Source organism: Contarinia nasturtii, unplaced genomic scaffold, assembly GCF_009176525.2.
Source record: "Contarinia nasturtii isolate CC-2019 unplaced genomic scaffold, AAFC_CNas_1.1 Cnas_scaffold_285, whole genome shotgun sequence".
NCBI lineage: Eukaryota > Metazoa > Arthropoda > Insecta > Diptera > Cecidomyiidae > Contarinia > Contarinia nasturtii.
The window spans coordinates 1,779,214-1,794,456 of NW_022197640.1; the positions used below are offsets into that span (position 1 = coordinate 1,779,214).

Here is a 15,243-nt window from a genome sequence, read left to right on the forward strand (position 1 = left end):
CTCTCTCTCTCTCTCTCTCTCTCTCTCTCTCTCTCTCTCTCTCTCTCGTTCGGTGTGTGTGTGTGTTTTTATTCATTTTTCGATGTTAGCTCCTTGTGTGCATTAAAATGTGTGTATGTCGAAATTGTGTAAATGTGTCTGATGATTTCGTTGTTGAAATCGCGAGGTGAATGAACTTTAAATCGTTTTCATGATATGTTCAATACTTTTCGATTAGTTTGCCCAGAGCAATGCTGACTTTTCGTTAATATGAATGGAGCAATAGTTGAAAATGTACAAAATAAAGATGCAATCAGCGCAACAAAACGTACAACATCTGCTTTATTCATCATAGAAAAGGAAAAACCACTTCAAATCAATTGAACTGCAATTCAACAAATGGGAAAAACCGGGCAATTTATTTTCAAGTGCAATTTTATTTGATAGCATTCCATGACATACTATTGAATGTGGAATGCAATTTCAACATACACGAAGCCACGTAATTCATGCGTAAAATTGATAAAAACATATTTTCTTTGTCCATAACACGCTCATGGCACATATTCAAAAATCTCTACTAGATTATGAATTGAACTAGAAACAGAAATGAAATAAATAGCACCTTCCATTTCATTTGAATTCACACTTTGATTGGGCCCTGTTTAAAAATGTTTTTCTATGCAATTTCTCAAAACATAGCACTTCATTTGATTTTTCCGTATACAAAATGCAATCTACACATTTCCACAATCCATTGTATATTTGAAAGGTGAAAAGTGATACGAACTTTAAACAGAATAAAAACTGCAGTTGTTAACAAGTGGCATTTTTCATTTGTAAATGACCCAATTCACATTTATCATTATACTTTCGTATAGCGATTGCTTTGCGAGTAGGAAAGTGCTGTCATCGCGTAAAATCGTCGTCGATTGTCCGATAAGACAATATCTGTTATGGTTGCCCTTCATCGAGTCAAGTAAAAACCAAAATTAAATTCGTTTTGATCGCTTAAGTTTATTGACCCCCCCTCCATCCATAATATTGTTACACAAAGTTATCGTAATATGAGTAAACATTTTGTTTTCGAATTTAGATCGAATCAGAATAATTCCGTTTGTTGCCTTTTGTTTTAAACGATTGTGTGTTGTTTGTTGTCGTCGAAGCATTTCGAGTCTATTGAACCGCAAGCGAGCGAACATATGTCATACGTTTAAAAAAAACGAAATGCAGGAATAAGAACTGCCATTGAGCGACACAGAAGTATAAGCACGTAGAGAGACTTAAATAATGAAAAAAAAACTCTTCAAATGAATTGACGAATTGGTGCTATATTGCTACAAATAACTTTTCGTTTATGTTTCTTTCTCCATGTTTAATATGCATCGATATATCGGTGATGTTGCAGCTATATCAACACCATAGCCAAATCGAAATTGATCGCTATAATAATTGTCAAGATTTTGAAATGAGAACGGTTGATGTTAATCGTTCATGTTGGATGATGTGTTTTGTGTTTGGCCACACTTTTAACATTTTCACGATAAGCACACACCAACCGTAAATTAATTGATGATTGCACGCGGATACTTATAGAATTAAAATGAGCGTACAAGACAAAGAAGACATCGCCTTCATTTCGTTGTTGCATACTTGTATTTCATTTAATTTAATTTAATTCACGCTCATTTCACGTATTTTGTGGTGTTGTAATCTATTTTTGAAGAAATGTTTCAGCTTTTTCTTTCTTTTATACACTCACTCACACATAACGACGTACATTTGGACGAATATGCAACCAACGCAACAGTCGACGTGGATAGATGAGAAGAGAGAAAGTGTGAAAGAGTGAACGTTTTCTCATTCAATTCGCTTTTTTTTTTTAAATAAATGGTGTGAAAATAATTCGAAATTGCATTTACAATCTAAAATGAACATGCATAAATCGAAACGTAGACCAAACACTCTCACACCGGCAAATGATTAATTATGTCTAATTACATGTCAATTAAAATAGTGTCAACGTCGACGCCACTTGAAACTTTTTGAATAAATTTAAAGTAACAATAAAAGGTAAGGGGTTGTAGTATTTTTTTGTTGCTGGTTTTGAACAGACGTCAATTTGACTTTTCACTTTTCAATGAAATCTTACATGGGTGCCGTTTGGTACTCATCAGCAAATCCTTATCTTGTTTTAATTTTTTTTTTTGTTCATTCATTTGATATACAAACCTCAGTGTCCTGTTCGGTATAACCTAGAGAGAGCGCTCGACTTACCTTTTTCAATTTTATTATTACATTGGTACAATTTAAGTGCATGCACTGTAGTGTTCAATGCACTATATATTACTAAAAAGGGCACAAAGGTCATATTTTGCCCTACGCTTTCAATGCACAATATGCGCTAGTGGTAGCGAAATAGTGAAAATGCTTTCTCGTACAACTGAATTCAGTGACAGAGAGAAAAAAAGCTTCTGCTTGTTCCAGATTTTCTTCTCTCTCTCTCTTTTTGTCTCTCTTTCTGTATTCGACGCACACAAATACATTCTCTTAATAGAAATTCATTTGGGTGTTCGACATTGTACAATGCGATAAACAGTGCATTGACTGCTCAACATTTGCTTCATTTGTTATTATTACAATTATGACTATCAATGGCATTCTGGGTGTACGATGCATGGATATTGTGACTGTGGACACGATACGCTGTGCAAGTTGAATCATTCAGCATTTACCATCAAGGATAAGGGTAACAAAAAGAATACGTATTGAGTTCAATTAGTCAGTGGTATTGATAGCATAGAGAATCTGCGTGACTCAATGCTAACATTTGATCTCTCATTTTATTTCCGTTCGTTCAATGGAAATCAATTATGTAATGCATTCAATCGAACGGTTTAGCGTGATATCAATATCCGTTGATTTTCTCCTTTTTTCCATTGTTAACTATCTCATCAGCTATCTAATGATGATTGTATTGCAATCAGAAATGAACGTATTCAATGTAAAATTCAGCCATATTATTTTTTCGCGAGAAAGACTTGCGATTTCAAAATTCATCAATGAAAATTCATTACGAGTTGAGTATGATAGAAAATAAATGCGAATAATTTCTATGCCGATGATGAGCTCAATTAGGTCGAATGGTTAAACGTGTAGGATTTATGAAATTGCATAGATTCATTTTGGCTTCAAAAAATACGCAAAATTCTCCAAACGATGCACGGCATTATTTCCTCTACGATTTGGTTTGTGATGAAATCGAGTTTAGCATAATCGATTTAATGCGAAGGCCATTCATATCCGATCAATGTATGATCTCATGCACCTTCCATAATACGTAAGGCACGCGCGCACACCATACTGAATATTGGGCACATTTTGTATGAACAGCACGGGCAATGAATGGAAGATTTTGCATCTCTTTTACTTAACCGAATTCGGCCAATAAAATTGAAACGAAATGAATATTACATTGTGTTTATTTTGCATTGTACACACGCTGCTGTCGATTGGGTGCAAAACCGCGTACAATAAACACTTTGTAAAAGAACGCAAAATGCAAATGAACATCACACATTTTTAGTTGCCAAATGCAAGAACCCGAATATATTTATATTGCCATTGGTTGATCGGTCGGTGTATGTGCGTCATTTCTCTCTCTCTTTCTCGTTCTCATTTTTGGTCACTGAGCTGCACTTATATTTTCTGAAGGATTTACAGAAAAGTCAAAGGAGAAACTATGAAATTTGTTTTGATTCTCTGTGACAGCGAGAGAAAGAGAGAGAGCGAGAGAGAAGGAGAGAAGAGAGAGAATATATATATGCATCCGACACTGACTCGACAATTCGATGGAAATGTACGTATTAAATACAAACTGCATCAAATGGCGAGAATGGATAGCAAAATGCTGCAATTGTATTGTACCACCATAGAACTACCTCAACACATTGTATGTGCATACACATATCGCGCGCGCACACAGAAAGTACTGTATATACGATACGAGTGAATTATGAGATGCCTGAAGAGTTTAACGAAATACTTATTCTTGGTAAGCTAGTTGGTTCGAAGTCATTCGATCGAAAACAATACATTTAGGACGACGAGAGAGAGAGCAAAGCAAAAATCAAAAAAAGAGAACCAAGAGCGGGAAAAACAAAATTGTGTATCGTTTCACTTCACTTTATTTCCTTGCTGCTGTTGTTGTGTTTGGTCTAACTTTTGACATATAATATGCTCATGTAGGTGTGGGTGCTACAAATCAATTGATACATGCCATTAACTGTTGCTTTTCGGTCTGAAGTGAAGTAAGTTTTCAACAACCGCAGTACGAAAAATACTAATCAAGTTTGTGCAAATTTTGTCATTTGAAAGATACCCACAAGTGAACATACGACTTTATTCACCGTTTTAAATGAAAATAAACTTATTTTTGTCACAAATGCAGTTTAAAATCGTTGTTGTTGCCGCTACTGTCTCGCAATTATTATGACCAACGGTTAACAATAGAGAGACGACAGTGCAATATGTGTGAATACAGAGAGAGAGAAAGACAGTGAGAGAAAGATACAGTGAACAAAATATGCGATTTCAATCGAAATGTAAAGCTTCATTAGAAGAACGTTTGGCTATTTTTGTTGTGCTTCATTTCATTTCAGCTATGCTGATTATTCAATTATTTTAAAAATATGATCCGTTACATGTTCTACGAAAATAGAACACGAAATCGGAGCCGAAGCAAAACGCTAGTGAAAAGTTCATTGATCTTTTAATAACAAAATTTTTTTAAAAGAGGAAAAAAAGAGTGATTGTGCATGTTTGCGAGTTCAGCGAGAAAAAGAGAAAGATGTATCAATTTGTTGAGTGCTAACTAAAACAATGTGTTAACATTTATTTGCATGAGCACAAAAAAAAACTTGTAAACGAAAAAAAAATATTTTGCCGAATTCCTATTTTCTCTTGTCAAATTCGTGTAACACACAAACATTATTCACAGAAAAAAGCTCCAATGATATACTGTATGTGAACCACTGTTGTTTAAATCACTTTGCATTTGAGCACATAAGTTTTTTCTTCTGCTATAGTTAAATGTTTCTTGAAGAATTTTTGCATAGTAATTTTCATACTGTTCTTTTGTTTATTTTTTTTTAGTTTGAATAAGGACAAATCAACGATGCGGGATAATCGAGGAAATCGAATGGTGGAAGTATTGAATAGTGGCATCGATACAGGAAGTTCATCGAGTCTCGTTTCAAAATCAACACCAGTTGATGCATCTGTTTTAAAAGAACGGAATATCAATGAGACCGGCGATTCGATGGCCAAAGGACCGACAGACCGTAAGGTCGACAATGAACGTGAAGGCAAATTGAATGCTCAAAATACCAGTGAATTGATGATTAAACGAAGCATAAGCCAACAAAGTGGGAATGATTTAATGATAAATCTTGATTTGGATGAACTTGACTACGATGAAAAATGTGCCAAAGCATTGACCTCTGAAGGTGACAACGACGACAGTCAAAATGCACTTAGCATGGATGTCGATGAACCAAGTGAAAATCTGTACGTTACCAATAATAATACACGAAGATCTGGATCAATTGTTAAAACGGACGACGACATCGATGATCCGGTTACAATTGAAAGTGAAGATGAATCGAAAAGCAATGCGCCACATGAAAGCACAATTGTTGTAAATGGCATCAATAAGGGTAGTTCATCGACAGACGACGGTGATGATAAGGAGATGAAAACGATTGATGATAACAAAACTAAAACCACAAACAAATCAAATAAACGGAAAATTTCTATTTCGTCAGACGATGAGCAAGCTCCACCCGCTAAGAAGTAACGTTATACAAAAAATAATAATAATAATAACATTTTCTAAATTCATAATATTTTCTCTCTTCCTACTTGTCGTCACTATTTATAGCCCACGAAATGAAGTCGAAGAAAATTTCTCAAAACATGATAAAATGATGCGCCGAATGATTGAATCATCAACTTCGGCCAATAAAAATGATCCGGACAATTTGCAACGTGACATTGATCAGTTAACCAATGAAATTGAGGCACTCGACGAAGCAGCACGCACCAAAGAAATCGAATGGAATAACATATTGTATTTGAAGAAAATGAAAGAAGATATGCTGTTGCGATTGGATCGCAAGAAAAAGGTTATCGAAATTATGGCCACCAAGTCAATTGACAATCCAGAAAGTTTGTTCCTCAACAGCACCGCTTTTGACTGTTTGAACGAGCTGAATGCCAGCGAATCAAGAAAATCGGGAACAGGTGGCATTGGTCCAGCCACATCCTTTATTATGTCACGATGCAACATGAAAAGTATTGATTTAGCCAAAGAAAAGTCTAACTTGAACGAATTACACAGGTATTGCATTTTACTAGACTTATCATTTGTTAAGTTTTTTTTCTCTCTCTCTAATTGAAAAAAATAGTTCAAAATTTTCATTATTTTTTTCTCATCTCGAATTTGATTTGAAAGAGACGATTTTAGCGGTCTTTCTTAAAATATGCAAGACACAATGCACGTTGGCCCACCCACAATGCCACGATTAATCACGTTTGCAATCAGTGTTTACGTGGAGAAACTGAATATTAATCAATCTATATTCAGACTGCATTTTGTCGATGTTTAATTTCATGTTAACCTTAATTCGTAATATCCTTATAATTTATTTACATAGCATTGTGTTCCCCAGAAATATTCAGCCGAAATCCACACAATCGCTGCGAACGAATGCATCATCAGCGTATGCCAATGTTGTTACCTCAATACCAAAATCGTCACCGGCCATTCAAGCGCAGCAGCAACAGCAAACATTCTTATCGCAACGATTCCGCGAGAATGGCCAAAGTCTCCTTAATTCGACCAATCAACTTGAACAATCGACAAGTAAATTGCAAATTGGACGACAAGGTCAAATTAAAGATGTACAATCAATTATTGCAAACTTTCGACAAACACATCCAGAGGTGGTGCCTCGACGCGGTCGTCGTATGAAAAACATCAACCAGAATCTATATGGAAATGAACAGGGCAGTAATTCAGCGGTTGATAATAATGATGCTCTGGTAGCAGATTTATTAGCAAAACGGAACAATGACATCAGCTCACCGCCATCATCAAACGATTCCACATACAGTAATTCACAAGTACTGCTATCGAAACCCGGTGCATCCAATCAGTATGGCTCCATTGCAGCAGGTACCATTCTTATAAAAAAAAATCCAATTGAATGTTTTATTTGTGACGGACGTGTGCTGTTTAGATAATTTCATACATAGACATCTTAAAAAAAAAAATAATTGACAATTTAATCGTTACAGGCAATTTCAAGCAAGCATTTAATGAAAATAATATTGGCAGTGCATTAAATTTGAAGAATAACAGTCTTCTCACTAGTACGCCGTTATTCAAGAACCAAAATAGTGGAATCGGTTACCCAGAAGTCACATTACATCCAATTGGACAGTCAAACCATGCGGCACTTTTACAAAAGAACAATAACGATCATCTATCCGATGCTCACACCAATTCGCTATTGCATGGCATCCTAACAAAGGTAATCAATAATTTCCAGTTTTTTTTTAGACATGATGATAAATTTTGTGTCTTTTTATTTCGGTCAGAGCTCCAAGTTGAAGGGAACATCAACAGTTACAACTGGCATGACATCGACAAACACAAATACAGCTGGTTTCAATAATGCATTTTCACCGACGTTAGCTCGACTTCTGACCGCTCCAGAACGAAACTTTGCGCTTAGCTCTGCGTTATCGTCGAACAATGTTGGCAACAACGCCAACAACAACAACAACAATAACAACAATTTCTTTTCAAATCAATCGGCGGGAATCAATCTAACCAAACCAAGTAATTCGAGATCACAGCAAGATTCAAACAAGCCGGAAATCTCATGTCTACCCATCTCACAAATTTTAGCATTTCAACAACAGCAACAGCAGCAGCCGCAGAACAATTCGCTACTGCAACAACAATTGCAACGCTATCAACGTGATATGAACAAATTCTTACCAAAGAATAATGTTCTATTCAATTTGGTATGTGGACTTTTGGTGTGTGTTTTTTTTTTTTTCGTTGGCAAACAAAACTAATAATTTAATTTAACGAACAAATTGAAATATTTCAGGATGATGAAGCGGACGATAGTGATCGTTTGGTGATTGACGAAGAACAGTATTCAAATAGCGAACTGATCAGTGGAGCATCGGCGAAAAATGACGACTCGCATGAAAATGAATTGCCAGAGTGTCAAGGGTGCAAAAAGCGTGAGGCCCAATTCGTGTGTGCGGATTGCCAACGACAGTGGTACTGCAGCCGCGAGTGTCAGGTAAAATATTGGCATTTAAGTGAAATGCATCCCGTTTAAAACATAACTAAGCAAATCATATTTCATTTTTTCTTCATTCTATTGCGAATGCAGGTGATGGCTTGGGACAGTCACAGTGAAGTATGTACGCGATAAATATCCTTTCTCGGTTCATGCAACAAATACACACAACACCCACACACACACAAAAAATCACAGAATTTTATAGCATCCATATTATTACGTTTTAATTGTCTGAGTTGAAAACACAATAACAGAATGATTGTCCGATTGTCCTTGTGTTCAACATTTGGAATAAAAGTTTTAATGATTCACAACAAAAGAAAACCTACACAATTAGTATATACCAACGAAGTGAAATATAAAAAAAAATATTTTGTACAAAAGATGGAAGAAATGCATACAAAAAAAAACTTATTAAAAAAATACAATGACGTAGAAAAATCAAAATAAATCTTTTCTATATTATATATATATAAATAAAAACATATATAAAAAACAGCAGCAAACAACAACAACAAAAATGAGTAAATATTGAAAATAAGCATTAAACCAATTCAAATGTTATATAAGTCGTAAAATAAAAAAAAAGCTGATCGTTTCTATAACTGAAAGCTTTAAATTTAAACATTTAGGTGTTTTCACCAAAATTGTAACAACAACCACACAAAAAAAATCATATTTTTGTGAATTTCAACATGAAACAGAAAATGAATGGAAAATAAATGATGTAAAAATGCAAACTGTTTCTTTTTTTCAAATGAAATATTTTAATATCGAACGACATGAAATCGAATGAGATGAATGTGATGAATTTCAATGATTCATCAGCAGCATGTTTTGAAAACATTTATTCCATTCATATTTTCCTAAATTAAATATTTCAATTTCTGCATTGAATTGTGCAAACCAAGACGTTCAATTGAAATTTGTTTGACAACATTTAATTTACTACAGCACATTGAATTCAATTCAATATTTGAATTCCTTATAAATTGACGGCGAATAAATTAGGTAAGTAATGATTTAAAAAAAAAATCTATGTTAGTAACACATTGAACGATGTGCTGTGTTACTATTATAATAAAATCTTGTAACATTAGTAAAATCGAATGTAAAACTGAAAAAGATTTTCAATACACAAAACTGTATATTACAAAAAAGCCAAAGTTGAATAAAAAAAAATACAACAGACAAAGAGTGTATATTTTTATGAATGACAGCATCTGTAGCATGTTTAATTCCGATTGTGACCAACTTCATGGCAGTCAACGAGAGAGTAAGAGATTGACATTTTAATGCTTCGTTTGCAAAAGCCAATACTCTAACTAAAGTGTGTTGAAAAATGTGTTAATTTGATCATTCTCATCTGTTCGTATTTTTCGAAAAAAGATTTAATAATATTTTGTGTAAATGAATGCAGCACATCGAGATTGTATGCATGTTAAGCGAATTTGTATGTGCGTTGTTGTCGTTGTCGAAAAAAAAAATCAGGGGCATTTTATCAGCACCCGTTTTTAAAAAGGTTGGTGTGTGTTGTGACATATTTATTTATTTGACTTTCTGAATTGATATAAATTGGACGATGAAAAATGGATAGAAAGCCATATGAACAGTTTTTTTTTTTTTGCTTCGACGAGCCAACGGATTTGATTTTATTAACTACATTATTTCTTTTTGTGTATGTCACACACCATTCGTTTGAGGAGTATTTTGATTAAATAGTGTCTCTTTCTCTCTCTCTCTGCTCTCTCATTGTTATTGTTGAACAATAGATAAAATTTTGCTTGTGTCTTTGCGCTTTGTGTGTGCATAGTCATGTGTGAGTGCGCGCTTGTCGACGAATTTCATTAGCATCACACACAAAATCTCTGACTAAGTAACAACATTTTTTCATTTGCAGTATCTAAATTTTGATTGAGTTGATGGGGATTTGTCTGCTCTGACAAGTTGCAGTGGTCCACAAAATTTTAACGCCAATATGAATAACTACCAGCAGCAACAACAACAGCAACAGCAACAACAACAACAACAACAGCAGCAACAACAGGTAAGTGATGTATATATCGAGAAATGCATGACATTCTCGTCATAGTGCAACAAAGTGTTTTTGTGTTCTTTTTTTCTTTATCTTTAAAAGTTTTGACTTTGTTTGATAAAAATGAAAAAAAAAACACAAATGAATAAAAAAACTATTACTCATTATATGTGGTATTCATGTGACCATTTCATAATATTTGTTTTTTTTTTTTTTTTTTTTTTTAATGTAAACAGCAGCATCAACATGCCCTGCATCAAATGCAACGTCAAAATGTGCATCAGCAATTTGCACCCCAACATACACAGTATGTGTATGGGGATCCAACGGCTGCACCAGCACCCAGAGCCGACGGATTCACTGTGTATCGAATTACACACGGCGATTATTTGATGAATAACTACAATAATTATGAATTGTTTTCGAACAATACGTTTATCCCTCCACATCATACGATGCAACAGCCACCACCGCCACCACCACCACCACATCAGTCGCCGACCCAAGAGCATGCATTTTACCATCCTGCAAATAATCTGTCGATGGGCGATCGTTATATGGCCGATGCAAATAGTACGAATTTCATAAATAGTTTGGTTGATAATTGGATTCCAAATATGACTGGAATGCCATTTGGTGAATACACACCATTCGGTGAATCACCGTTGCCACCACAGAATATGGCATCAACGCACAATACAAATGCCAATGTCAACAACATCACCGCCACTGCTGCAGCGGCCGCTGCCGCTGCAAGCGCTGCAACTGCCACTTCGAACAACTTAAGTTCCAACGCCGAAATTCGTGACGAACTAATAAATACATGCGCCGATAACATAAATGCGCCAATTATAATTATCAATGAACAAGATCTACAAAATGGAAACCATTGCAATATTGAAAATGTTGGTACGATTAAAATCAAGAATCCAACGTTGACCGATTGCAAAGAAACGTTCGCTCAAAATAATTTGCACTCGATTAATAATGCACAAGCATCATGTACCAATGGCAATTTTCAATGCGATAACACGAATCCAATCAAATCGACATCGGATGTGAAAAAACCACGAATGATTGCCGAAGTGAAACCGATGCGTATGTCCTATTCCGATGTATTAAGTAAAAATGTGTTCATCAAAGACGATCTGTCTGAATCGCACATCAATAATAATCGAAATTCAAATAGTTCAAACAATTTTTCAAATGGCTCATCAAATGCGAATCCATTGCAAAAGGCGTCGAAGCGAGGGGAAAATCATCTGGAAGGTAATTTTCCATTTTAAAATCATTTAAATGAGGTCAAGATGATGATGATGATGAATTAACATTCTTTTCTTTCTTCTCCTAGCATCGAAATCCGATAAGTCAAAGAATTCAATGAATGCCAACGATAAAAAAATGGCCAACCAGCATGATGACATCAAAGACTATGCGACGTCAAATTCAAAAGGCATAAAAATTGCATCGAATTCATCATCGACGATGCAAAATTCGGCGAGTATAAAAAGTTCGCCGAGTTTCGATAGTGATTCGAAACCAAGTGAATATGATGGAAAGCAATCGAAGAAAAAGTCGACTTCAAATATGAATCGAAGCACGAAAAACGCAGCATCGGATTTTTTGAATAAACGGCGTTCACAAACTGATTTAAATGCACCACCGACAAAAGATGAAAGTGATAAAAACAACTCACAAAACAATGGCTATTTTTATAATATCACCAAAAATGAGCCATCTAGCGCTGACAAACCATTTGCAAGCTATGCAAAAAACAACAGTCAACAAAGAAAAAGTGCTTCCAATAAATCATTTTCTACCACATCATCGTCGTCGTCGAACCGAAGCAATTTAACTCGCACCGAAAAATCCAACGTCTACCAGCCAAAACGCAGCAATAAAACACGCAAAAATAATACATACGAATTCATTTTTAAATTGGCAAACGCTTGGTTTAATTACATGCTGTTCTTTTTCAAATGGCTAGTTGCACTGGTTGCCGATGTATTTATGCTGAGCGTTGGCATTATTTGGGATCATTTTTCAGCCGCCTACGATTACTCGTGTCAAATGTTTTCTACGTTACGCAGTGAATTAACAAACAATTCGGGACGACCATATGCCTATTTTACTAGTTTATGGCAAAAATTCGATAATAAATTTGGTAAAGATTCAAAATGGGCCATTTGGCGAAGACTATTTTCAAAGAAAAAACCACCCGATACCATACCCGATCATTTTAAAAATGGCAGATTACCTCAAACTGGTGACGAAGCAATGTATTCACTATTAAATTGTAAAGGCAAAGATGCGTACAGGTTGGTGCACAACACTTTTTATCACATTTTATCAATTTATTCAACCATTATTGCTGTGTTTGCATTTATTTACAGTATACTTGGCGTTCAATCAGATTGTTCGCAGGAGCAAATACGAAAACATTATAAAAAAATTGCCGTTCTAGTTCATCCGGATAAAAATAAGCAACCTGGTGCAGAAGAAGCATTCAAAATTTTGCAACGTGCATTTGAATTGATTGGTGAACCGGTGAGTGGATTAAATGCGATTAATTGTGTTTCATATTGAATTCGTCAATTTACTGTTTCACTTATAGGAAAATCGAAAGTCTTACGATCAAGGTGTTGCTGAAGCATTGAATGCTGAAAAGGCTTGGTCAGAGCTGAATGATTTACTGAAACAGTTACAAACAAAAATCGCCGAAGCAGTAAATACAATTAGGTAAAATTGATAAATTGTCCAATTGGCTGAACTTAAATTCAATCATTTCTCGATGTATTTGGTGTATACAGATGCAGTAGCTGTGGATCCCGACACCCTCGTAAACCGACCGGCAGACCACATTACGCTGCTAGGTAAATTCATATTTTTAGTTTGTTGAACATTTATTCAATCTTTTCTTGCTCTTTTGTCAATTTTCATTCACACAATTTTCTCTTTACAGACAGTGCAACACTTGCAAAATTCGGCATACTGCACGCGAGGTAAGAAAATTTACGAAACCAAAATAATGAATTGGTTTTACTGAATTTTATTTTTCTCGTTTGATTGGTTTAGGGTGACATTTGGGCAGAAACATCATTTTTCGGATTAAAATGGAAATATTTAGCGCTAATGGAAGGAAAAGTACTAGATATTACTGAATGGGCCAATTGTCAAAAGGGAGCATTATCACATCTGCAACCAAATTCGCATATCGTTCAATATCGCATTGTGCTGGGACAGCAACAACAACAGCAACAAAGTCAACAGCCTCACTATCAGCAAGAAAAGGAGAGATTAAAGCGAGAGCAAACAACGTGAGCAAACATATCCACATGACGTGGACACATCAAATCGAATCACAATAAAAATTAACAGTTTTTATTTCATTTATAGTGAACCTTCATTGGATGAAATTCTAGATTCTCTGTACAGTGGCCAAAATCCGCAAAACTCAAATGCTGGCGGGAATACTGGATCACGGCGTCGAAATCGTAAAAATTAAACAACCATAATACGTATTAGATCAGAACATAAAACTCCATAAAACGTATAAATTAAGTGGAATACAGCAACAACAAAAAAAAAACTGCAGAGAGAGAGAGAGAGAGAAATGAAGATAAAGGAGGAAGAAGAAGTAGTAACTGTATTCAAACTCTCATTGACACATACATGTGAATCGTTTAGACGAATAAATGTACCGAAAATGATTTTATGTCTTTTTTCTTTTAATTTGTTTTCGTGTTTGGTCGATTTCATGTGTTTTATTCGATTCAGCTGTCTTAGGTTTCTCACTTCAATGTCAATAGTATAAAATTTATGGTCACACAATGATGATAACAAAACACTATGTGCGTCAGAGTTGTGAATAATTTACATTCTGTCTGCAAAATCTTTACGAAAACAATTCGAATTATAAATTCTTATTTTTATTGTATTTGACATTGAATACCTGGATTTTATTTTTCGTTGAAAAAATGTCAAGAATGAGACCGCTTAAATTGGGTACGTAAATCGTGAACGGCGATAGAAAAACAAAGCACAAATGTCAAACCAAAGAAGCCGAAACAAATGTTTTTGCTGCAAACTAAGAATAGTTTCATACTCTAAAAATCGACATTCTTGAACTAAATTGAACCTTCATTTCTATTGAAAATATCGAGAGGAGAGTATGTTTTTATTCAGACATTACTCAGCTATAAGCGCTGAATAACATCTCTCTCAGCTCTTCTCGATATATTCAATAGATTTATAAGAGGTAAATATAATGGAAAATTCATTTTGGCTGTGAATTGAATCACAATTTGTCTTACCTATGATTTTGTCATCAATTCAGTTTACTTTTTATACAAATGCAACATTAATGTTTCACAAACAAAAATGTTTTCATAATTTTAACTACCAAATTATTCCGAATATTTTTTCGTTTTCTCTTCTTTTATGGCAAGTGCTCTCATCAGATGCCAACGAAAATAGAAGTGGCTTGGAATTAATTCTGGAATCAAAATGAATTTTCATTCGGATGAAAATGGCGGATTGCCATCATGATCTTCGAGCTTATTTTCATCCAGAAATGAACATATTTTTTGTTGAAGAATTCACATAATATCTAAGACATTTTCGAAAAAAGGCGCCACTTAAAAACTTATACAACATATGAGCTGAAAAAGAATGAAATTTGTTTGGAATGAAGGATCCATATTTAAAAGAAATAAATGTATACAGAACTTATTATTATTTATTTTAATATTTTATTTACATCTCGAAGAATACATTGTGTTTGAGGGGATAAAGTAGTATTGTTACTGAGAACAATACAAACATCTGTCAATTTTTCTTTCT

General features: G+C 34.7%; 2 protein-coding genes across 7 annotated transcripts in view; both read left to right on the plus strand.

The window, feature by feature from the left end:
• Positions 1 to 8,817, plus strand: part of LOC116337415 (probable serine/threonine-protein kinase DDB_G0282963) — an 18,899-nt gene extending 10,082 nt beyond the window's left edge. For 2 of the 5 annotated variants that reach the window (XM_031761967.1, XM_031761968.1), the window contains exons 4-10: positions 5,134 to 5,832; positions 5,921 to 6,379; positions 6,696 to 7,216; positions 7,339 to 7,574; positions 7,642 to 8,088; positions 8,163 to 8,363; positions 8,457 to 8,817. In XM_031761967.1, the coding sequence (XP_031617827.1) occupies positions 5,134 to 5,832; positions 5,921 to 6,379; positions 6,696 to 7,216; positions 7,339 to 7,574; positions 7,642 to 8,088; positions 8,163 to 8,363; positions 8,457 to 8,498 (2,605 nt within the window). In that variant the 3' untranslated portion in view covers positions 8,499 to 8,817. The remainder of the gene's footprint in view (positions 1 to 5,133; positions 5,833 to 5,920; positions 6,380 to 6,695; positions 7,217 to 7,338; positions 7,575 to 7,641; positions 8,089 to 8,162; positions 8,364 to 8,456) is intronic. The other 3 variants (XM_031761971.1, XM_031761969.1, XM_031761970.1) reach the window with 3 other exon arrangements.
• An 840-nt stretch (positions 8,818 to 9,657) lies between these two features.
• Positions 9,658 to 14,116, plus strand: LOC116337795 (dnaJ homolog dnj-5). Of its 2 annotated transcripts, none has more exons than XM_031762686.1 (10): positions 9,658 to 9,888; positions 10,267 to 10,413; positions 10,638 to 11,670; positions 11,753 to 12,719; positions 12,795 to 12,948; positions 13,016 to 13,140; positions 13,212 to 13,274; positions 13,364 to 13,403; positions 13,477 to 13,718; positions 13,798 to 14,116. In XM_031762686.1, the coding sequence occupies exons 2-10, from the start codon at positions 10,345 to 10,347 to the stop codon at positions 13,904 to 13,906; spliced, it is 2,802 nt and encodes a 933-aa protein (XP_031618546.1). In that variant the 5' UTR covers positions 9,658 to 9,888; positions 10,267 to 10,344; the 3' UTR covers positions 13,907 to 14,116. The 2 variants fall into 2 exon arrangements, with proteins under 2 accessions (XP_031618546.1, XP_031618547.1); XM_031762687.1 differs by lacking the exon at positions 9,658 to 9,888 and adding an exon at positions 10,086 to 10,185.
• Positions 14,117 to 15,243: the final 1,127 nt, after the last annotated feature.

Excerpts from the sequence above, each read along its gene's own strand:
- LOC116337795 (XM_031762686.1), top strand. The coding sequence starts at position 10,345 with ATGAATAACTACCAGCAGCAACAACAACAGCAACAGCAACAACAACAA. Across the intron at positions 13,275-13,363 it reads AGACCACATTACGCTGCTAG|ACAGTGCAACACTTGCAAAA; the intron begins GTAAATTCATAT and ends TTCTCTTTACAG. Across the intron at positions 13,719-13,797 it reads TTAAAGCGAGAGCAAACAAC|TGAACCTTCATTGGATGAAA; the intron begins GTGAGCAAACAT and ends TTTCATTTATAG.